General features: G+C 37.5%; 1 protein-coding gene across 3 annotated transcripts in view; it reads left to right on the top strand.

Annotated features, from left to right (window-relative positions):
- Nucleotides 1-9,060, top strand: part of LOC106465580 (SHC-transforming protein 1-like) — a 68,833-nt gene that overhangs the window by 10,653 nt on the left and 49,120 nt on the right. For all 3 annotated transcript variants that reach the window (XM_022393898.1, XM_022393905.1, XM_022393901.1), the window contains one exon: nucleotides 8,678-8,748. In XM_022393898.1, the coding sequence (XP_022249606.1) occupies nucleotides 8,678-8,748 (71 nt within the window). The remainder of the gene's footprint in view (nucleotides 1-8,677; nucleotides 8,749-9,060) is intronic.

Here is a 9,060-nt window from a genome sequence, read left to right as displayed (position 1 = left end):
AATTAGTGTATATATATATATATATATATATATTTCTATAACTTACATTTTATTTTTGTTTTCTGGGCTTAGATATTTACATTCATTGCGCCAAAACAGTTCTGTGTATGTGTTTTCTTATAGCAAAGCCACATCGGGTTATCTACTGTGTCCATCGAGGGGAATCGAACCCGTGATTTTAGCGGTGTAAATTCAAAGACTTACCACTGTCCCACCGGGGAACAGAAAAAATTATATAGCTTCTTTATCCGTTATTTTGATTAAGTTAACGCATTCGCGACCAGCCATCTTGTGATCCTAGGGCAGTATATTATTAACTTCAGTGTAAAAAAATGTGTACAGTTAATGTGCCACAGCAATTCACAAGAAAGCCAAAACTTATAATGATTAGAATTAATTTATTAATCAGTTAGGTATGCTCGCTGTTAGTAATAATTTCGACTGTAATCCCAATAACATCTCACTAGATTCGATCAGTTTTTTTGTTTTTAAAGAATGACGTACTCCATTTTTATCAATATTATAGGTTATAATGTATAAATAATTTTAAATGTTATTGTTATTATTGTTTAACAATTATGAATATTATTTTGCATTGTTAGTTTAGCATATGAATTAGGGCTAACTTAAAACTTGTAAGCTGTCTGAACCTCTTGAGACATTATTGGTGTATGATTGAAAAGTTCGTGAATATTGAAGACAATCTATCGATGAATCAGTGCATATTTTAGAATTCTTGTGTATTGATTTATGATTCTATGCATTTTAAGTCAGTTCATTATACAGAAATAGCTTCATTAATTTTAAGATAATTTTAGTCCTGATAGTTAATTACTTTTGATCACCAGTTATTGGTAATTCTGAACATAATTGAAATCACATGTAGTTCTTATATACTGTCATCGATTTCTTACATATATTATTAGGCATCCATCCTGTCGCTAACAAAATCATGAGCCACAAATGTGCTATTCACACCAGAAATTAGTAACATATTAAAAATAATATAGCGTCACGTAAAATTGATGACGTGCCTATTATTAATATGATTAAACAAAATACAAAAGTAATTTTTAATTTGTGTTAAAGTATAAGACATTTTATTTCTTGCCATTTTTTTCAGTATTATAGTTCCAAAGTGCTTGTAAACAGTGAAAAGATTACGTCTTTTATTAAATTGGTCTGTTATTAATTATGGTAATAAGAAACTGCATTTTGTTTCACAAATTTTTTAAAGTAGATAACTGTAGGTTTCAGTTTTCTTTTTGTGCAAAAATATTTTCTGTCTTTTTCTTCATCTAGTTTGTTTGTTTGTTTGTTTTTGAATTTCGCGCAAAGCTACACGAGGGCTATCTGCGCTAGCCGTCCCTAATTTAGCAGTGTAAGACTAGAGGGAATGCAGCTAGTCATCACCAGCCACCGCCAAGTCTTGGGCTACTAATTTACCAACGAATAGTGGGATTGGCCGTCTCATTATAACGCCCCCACGGCTGAAAGGGGAGCATGTTTGGTGTGACGGAGATTCGAACTCGCGACCCTCAGACTGCGAATCGAGTGCCCTAACCACCTGGCCATGCCGGACCCTCTTCATCTAGATGCCACGGTTTTAATTTGCCCAGTATATTTAACAAATAAGCTATTTTAAAACGATTCAACGAGTATATAGAAATGTTAAATTTTGTATACACTTTCGATTTCGTCTAGCATGAAAATCAGTTGTAATTTTCTTTTCAACAGCCATATTATTTTAGCGTATTTAGAATTAGTTATGATTTAACTACTATACGTTTGAAGTTGCAGTGAGTTGTACTCACTGCTAATTAATTTATATTGATCAGAACTATCACTGCAATGCAGCAAAGTCAACTTTATCAGCAAAAAACTTCAAACAATTCAGTTATTTTTGAAGAATGTGTTTTCAGAGTATGTTTCATTTCGTCCCTGACCCCAGTGTACTAGGGCGAACGGAAGTCGTAAAGTATAACGTGCCTTCGTGTCGTTGAAGGTGCAGCCGACTCCATCTGCTCGAAATTGGAGGTGTGGCTTGACGGGGAGACAAAAATTAAAGCTGTTGGCCTTGCCAACATGTTATGATAAACATCTCGGGTGGTAGTTGTACAAGTCTAAGACCGAAATTTTTCTACTTTAATTTGGAGGATTTATGAAAGTAAGAAACTATATAAACAAATTAACAGATCCATATGTTAGGGTTTGAAGAATAGGTATCTCCTAATTATTTTGACTTTTTAGTATTGTTATGTCTCCGTTTGTTAATTGATTTTCCGTAAATTCGTTCTGACGAAACTTTAGCGACACAAGTCCTTACTTAATAAAACTGGCTTATTCTTTCCGAATATAACTTTACGATACACTTAATTTCAACAATCGCGCTAAAACAAACGCTATAACAACGAACATGCTCAACTTCAACAATACTCTCTGACTGCAGATCAATTACTCACTACCTACACACACATTGTCACGTCACGCCGTGACCATCTTATATATACCACACTACCCTATATCTAGTAAATGCTAGGGCATTCACGAAGGAACAAGATACTTCTAGAAACGTGGCGTGACACTAGTCACGTGACCTCACTGACGCAACGATATGTTATTGTATCATAGCCATAGGGCTGTGGGTTATGATGTCCTGTTATCGGTGAAGGACGATTCGAAATCGTGCAAAACGCAACGATAGAATTTCTTGTTTTTTATATTCGCACACTACAAATGTATCTCACAATTTAGCTTATCAGACACAATCTGCTGGAGAAAGTGACGTAACTCACAGTCACGGGAAACTTTCTTGAACTCCCCTAAATATACTTTTTCCAAAAAGTTGTAATCAGGGTTTTCAGTGATCTTATCTTCTTCTTTCTTGGTTCAGTTGTAAAGAATCCAATTTACATATTGTTTTGCTTCAGCCAGAATCCAAAAGTATCATACTGCAACAGTAGTGATACAATTACTGTGCATATTGAGAAGGTAATAGAAAATATTATTACATTAATATAATACAGTGCAAAATAAATGCACAGTATTCAGAGAATTCAGCCATACTTTACATATGGCTTATTCAAACATTAAGTTATTGAATAAGCATGAAATAATATTCACAGGCTGCAAAAGATAACCTATTGTCACTGATGATGCATACAGTAGTGGAAATAATTATGGAAAACCGTATAACATACATATACAGGAGTCACAAATAAGTAATGGTAACTAGAAGGAGAAATTTAACAACTGTAAAAAAACATTCCCCCAACAGAAATAATTCAATATCCAGTCCACTCATGTAACAAGTTGTTTATTATTTTATTGTAACATACAATTCTATAGGATATGCTCGATGATAGGCCAAACTCACAATTAAAACTTAACAGTCACGGTTTTGTTCCTCAAAAATGCACAACAACGAATTGAATAACTCACTGATTAACTCTTTCTAATTGACTAAACTCACTTATTTTTTGATATACTTACAAATGTTACCATCCTTATTTTTCCCAAAACTTCCTTTAGCAAACAGTACAAAATATCTAAATTAAAAGATCAAAAACAACCTACCGCAATATCATTAAATTTACTGTATGCTTGGGATCACTGTCTTACTTGATAATGAGGCCTGGTATGGCCAGTTGGTTAGGGAGATCGATTCGCAATCTGCGGATCGCGAGTTCGAATCCACGTCCCACGAAACATGCTCACCCTTTCAGCCGTGGGTCGTTATAATTTTTCAGTCAATGCCACTATTCGTTGGTAAAAGAGAAGCCCAAGAGTTGGTGGTGTGAGTGGTGATGACTAGCTGCTTTCCCTCTAGTATTACACAGCTAAATTAGAGATGGCTAGCACAGATAGCCCTTGTGAGCTTGATAATGAATCACTACCCAATGAGTCGTATCTGGAGGATGGCATGATGGGTCAGAATATGATTGGACTTGTCAACAGTCAGGGTGTTATCAATTTTTACGAGTTAGTTTTTGTGGAATATTTTTTTCCCGATTTTTCACAACATGAATTCTCAATTCAGTATTACCAGAACAGCTTGAATCGTAATTCCTGCCACGGTTCAACAATCCACTACTGCAGTGGCTTCAGACGCTACTGGGTCTGCTGAGTAGGTCTTGGCCTTGATTTGCCTCAAGTTGGAATTTCTCATGCAGCTTGCTATGTCTACTGAACCACGGCTAAGTATCCCATTCCCGGGTGAACCTGGTCATAATGAGGGTTATTTGGATAGCCTATTCCTGCCTCCTTCTTTTGCAGGGAAGTTTTATGCTACTTCTTTAGATGTTCCATGACCTTCCTCTGTCTTTCTACACATGCTTTCCCAGGTATGTGACCTTTTGTCTCTTTTCCCTGTATCAAATGATTCATTCCCCCCACCCCATTCATTCTGCACCTTCCTCAAATTATTTAGTTTTCCTTCCCTCTCCTGATATTCGAATCCATGCTGATAAGTTTCAGGTTCAATTATGTTCTGGGGGTTACCATGCTTTGTCATCCACGATTTTTGACTCTTATACCTTGGCATATTATCAGTCTGATTGTCCTTCTATTGGACTGAGGTTTTCCCAAGTCCAGTTTTTACGTCTTTATCTTACCCTAACCACTATCCTCTGTTATATTTCCTCCACACATCTCCTCTCTGAGGCTGTCCACTGTTTCCCTGAAGGGTTTTTGGCAGATACTCATCTCCTTTTTTCCAGTTTGGTTCTCTTATTTTCTTCTACCCTTTACCTTTATACTTGGTTCCTTTGTTGTTGGGATCTCCTTGGTAGGGATGTACTTTTATCAAATGTGCATCTCTGTCCTTCATATTTATGTAATATTCCTCCATTTTCTCCTTGGATTCTCATCTCTCCCAGCCTCTCCTACTCCTATTCATGTGTCTTGTCATCTTGCTTCCTCCCCTTTCCCTGTGCCTCCTTCCCGAGTTTCAGTAGTGAGCTGCCATATTGCTCATCAATGCATTTTCCAGTGCCAGTGGCATCACTGACTATCCTGTTGTTTCTGACACTGTAGGAGTACAGTTAGCCAGGTTTGTTCATCTGTGATACCCATTCATCACAGATACTTTGATTCTTCAGGTTGTGTCAGAAGGAATTTCCCTTTGTTTCCTGAACCCTCCCCATTATCCTCACTTCCCATTTCCTTCCCTCCTCCATGGGGTCCTCTTTCATGCCAGTGTCTATTGGAAGTGATTCAAGATATTTTGCTCAATGACACTATTGAACCAGTCAGTCACCATTATCCAGGGTTTTATTCCCAAATGGACTGGGGATTGGCCTATCCAACCTCAACCACTTAATCAACCTCTCTTGGTTCACCATGGAGTTTTTCTCACACTTTGGTGGGTGTTCACTCTGGGTTTCTGAATGATGAAGGTCAACTTCTTGGATGCATACCTTCATATCCCTATCTCTCCATCCTCCAGACGTTACCCTCATTTTGTTCATAGAGGTCGAGTTTTCCAATTCTGTACTCTATCTTTTGGGCTGGTGTTGGCACCTTACATATTTTGTCATGCAGTCAGGGCCTTTGCCTGCCATATTCACAAACAGGGTTTGTGGTTCCATCACTACACGATGGCCGGCTACTTTTGGCCCTATCCCAAGAAGCCGATCTCACTTAGATCCATTTCTTCCTATGAGAAGCTGCTCAGGTTGGATAGCTAGTCAAGCTGGAGAAGTCTTGTCTCAACCCTACAAAGTTTCTGATCCATTTGGGGGTGTTTTTCAACACCTTCCTCAGCAGAGCCCAACCTCTTTCTCTTCATTTGAAATCAATGGAGCTCTTGGTTTCCAAAGCAAAATCCTCTCCTTCTCTCCCTGTGCATGAGGTTCTATCTCTTTTGGGGACCTTGGCATCCATAGAAGCCCTTATGCCTTGGGATTGTGCACACAATCGTAGTCTTCAGCAGGTGTTGCACGATCAATGGAATTTCATTTGGGATCCTTTGGGGTCCATCCTCCTCCTCCTCCCTCCTTCCCCTCCAGGTCAATTGTTCCCTGGTGACTCAACAGAGACAACACCTCAAATGCTGTTCTTTTGCCTCTTCCCCATCCTGAGGTGCACCTGTTTACAGGTGGTTCTCTCACAGGATTGGGAGCATATATGTATTATCAGGAGGTTGTGGGCCATTGGTCAGTGGTCGAATTTTCTTTCCACATCAATCTCTTGGAGCTTCTTGCCATGTGTCAGGCTTTGGTTCATTTCCAACTTTTGATACAGGACCATTTGGTAATCATCTGTTTCGACAATTTGACCTTTGTCTTTTAGATCAGTCAGCTTTGTTTTCAAACATTGGATCTATTTTTCTAAGCCCAATCTCAGCAAATCAGCCTTCTGGCTTGTCACATCCCAGGTGCTCAGAATATTGTTGTGTTTCAGTTTTCTTATTCTAACAAGATACTACCCATGTAGTGGTTTCTTGCTTCCTAAGTTTTCTCTGGTTATGCTCTTAGTGTGGTACTCCTCTTCTGGATCCATTTCCCACTCATCTCAATTCCAACCATCCCCTATTCTAGTCTCCATTTCCACATCATTTGGTTATGGCTGTGGATGAATTCAGTCTGCCTATCCTTTATGCCTATCCTTCAATCCATCTTCTTCCTCATGTTCTCTCCCTGATCCAAGTCACTCTGTGTTGAATTCTTCTTGTTGCCCATTCTGGCCTGCTCAGCTGTGGTTTCTTATCCTGACCCTCCTGCAGTTGTCCCCTCCATTACCCCCTACCATGCACTATTCCCATCTCCAGTAACCTCAATCAGTTCTTAAATATGTGGTTGATAGGGGCCCCTTCTCCTACTGCAGACTGGAGGATAAATTCCCAATGCTGCCAGGTTATGGACTAGAGTTGACCTATCCACATTGCATCCCACTTCCTACTGTCGCCAAGAGGTTGGGTTCCTGGGTGACCTGATGTTGGTTGTGTACTGAGTCTGAACATGTGCCTGACCTGGGTTTTTAGAATGGAAGTTCTTCTTTCCTTCCGGTCCTTGGGCTTGAAGTGAAAATGGTACGGACCTTTCTCTTACCACAGGCTGGATGACAAATAACAGACACCACATTTGAACTGGAGTTGACATACCCATTATGGTCTGATGTGCCCTAGTTACTCTACACCATCTAGAGTATCCATTTGCAGATTGAATGTGCATTTCTTCCACCCAGTATAGCAATACATATTTTTATAATAGATGAAGAGTATACTTAGTACAGATGGGGTGCGGTCTCCCACAAGTGTGACTTCATACATTAGTGTATCACACTCCATGTTCTCTTCAGGCATTTTCCAAAGAGTGCTCATATGGATAACTTTTGCACTGGCCCCTCCACTATTTCAATGTGGGATTCTAGCTATTATGTGGCAGTAAGGTATTGTACTGGAAGTTAACATTTTCCTACACTGAAAACACATTCCTGATAGGTACTTACCTCCTTTCACACTTCCCACCCAACCTCCCCACTTCTGGTGTGTCTTTTTACCCAATTTTACCTGCTTGTTTAAGAAAATAAAACACTTTCCAAGGAATCTTAAGATTTACTAAAGGGTAAAGAAGTTAGGTTTCAGTGTGGTCTCAAGTTTTAAAAGTTTAATAAATACTGGATTACTACGTAAGTTTTATGTTTTTAATCTTGTAAGAAATAATGCATTTTGTGAACCTTTTTACCTGAAAGCCAGTATTTTCTCTTTAATTGATAATGATACTCAGATGTTTAATTGAAATATTAATCATCAGAAAAATGACTGCAATGTTTTGACTACTACTTTCCTCATTTTTAAACTGGATTAATTCCTGCAGAATTTCACCAAGCTATTTAGGAAAAATATGTTAAAGTTTTTGATCACCTGTTTTCATTTTTCTCTAACACTTAGTAGAATAAATTTTTTTTGGAAGCTAGAGTAAAGCGTTTTATGTTAAAATCAAAAAAGGTTAGTTGTACTTCATTCCTGAAAAGTTGTCTTTTTGTCATTCCTTCCTTTTCTTTCACTTGATTACATTTAGTGAATTTTCTTTGTCATTTCTCAAGGAGTTTAGTAAGACCAAACTTTTGAGTTAAAAATTTTGTAGAATATGTCAAAGGTGGTGGACATGTATATGCATTTATAATAATGACATACGTGTGCAGTATGCACTTAATTTTTTATATGTCTCATCATGATACCAATATTCACAGAATATTAAAATGCAGGATTTGAGCTCTTGGTATGGTATTTTTCCACTTAATTGAACTGTGCAGAGGAACATTTACTTTATTACTTCACATAATTTTATGAAACGTTATGTGCAAGAGTTAAATTTATACATGTTATTAAGTTACTATGTACTCATTAACAATACTAATGAAAAGTGCTACAAGTGTGCAGGAAAGTCTTGGAATGGTTGTTGATCTAATAGTCTATCAAACTCATTTTGAATGTTTTTTTTATGCTTTCAAGTTTTTTCTCTGTGTTCAATTGCTGAACAATGCGAGTTATGTGATATCAAAAATAGCATTTATTATACAACTTTATAAAATAACGAAATTCCTACCATGATGTTGTCCTGTTTATTCCAAAGTAATGTATGATTTACACATTGATTCTGAAGTAAGAAGAGGAGACGTTGATGTAAAATTATTTCTGTTGGTATTAACAGTTGAAGAACTAACTTTATTTCAGTATGTTGGTTGTCTTGAAGTGAACACATCCATGAAGAGCTTGGACTTTGACACCAGGTCACAGATAGCCAAGTAAGTAAAGTGATAATAATATCTAACATTAAAGTTGTGATACTGTATTCAGTTTTTATGGGTTTTTTTGTGGGTGTAATATAACACTCCTTGCAATGTGCATTCTGCATTGTAGTATATTAGTTGGTTAATCAGATTACAAAATATTGTTGCGTCAGCGAGGTCACGTGACTATTATTACGCCACTCCTTCTCCCGAACCTTCGAGAGATTACTAGATATAGGGTAGTCTGGTATATATAAGATGGTCACAACGTGACGCAATAATGTGTGTGTTTAGGTAGTGAGTAATTGAACTGCGGTCAGAAGTATT

The sequence above is a fragment of the Limulus polyphemus genome, unplaced genomic scaffold, assembly GCF_000517525.1.
Source record: "Limulus polyphemus unplaced genomic scaffold, Limulus_polyphemus-2.1.2 Scaffold69, whole genome shotgun sequence".
NCBI classification, from domain to species: Eukaryota; Metazoa; Arthropoda; class Merostomata; order Xiphosura; family Limulidae; genus Limulus; species Limulus polyphemus.
The sequence above is the reverse complement of the archived record's forward strand: the minus strand, read 5'-3'. Positions and strand labels throughout refer to the sequence as shown.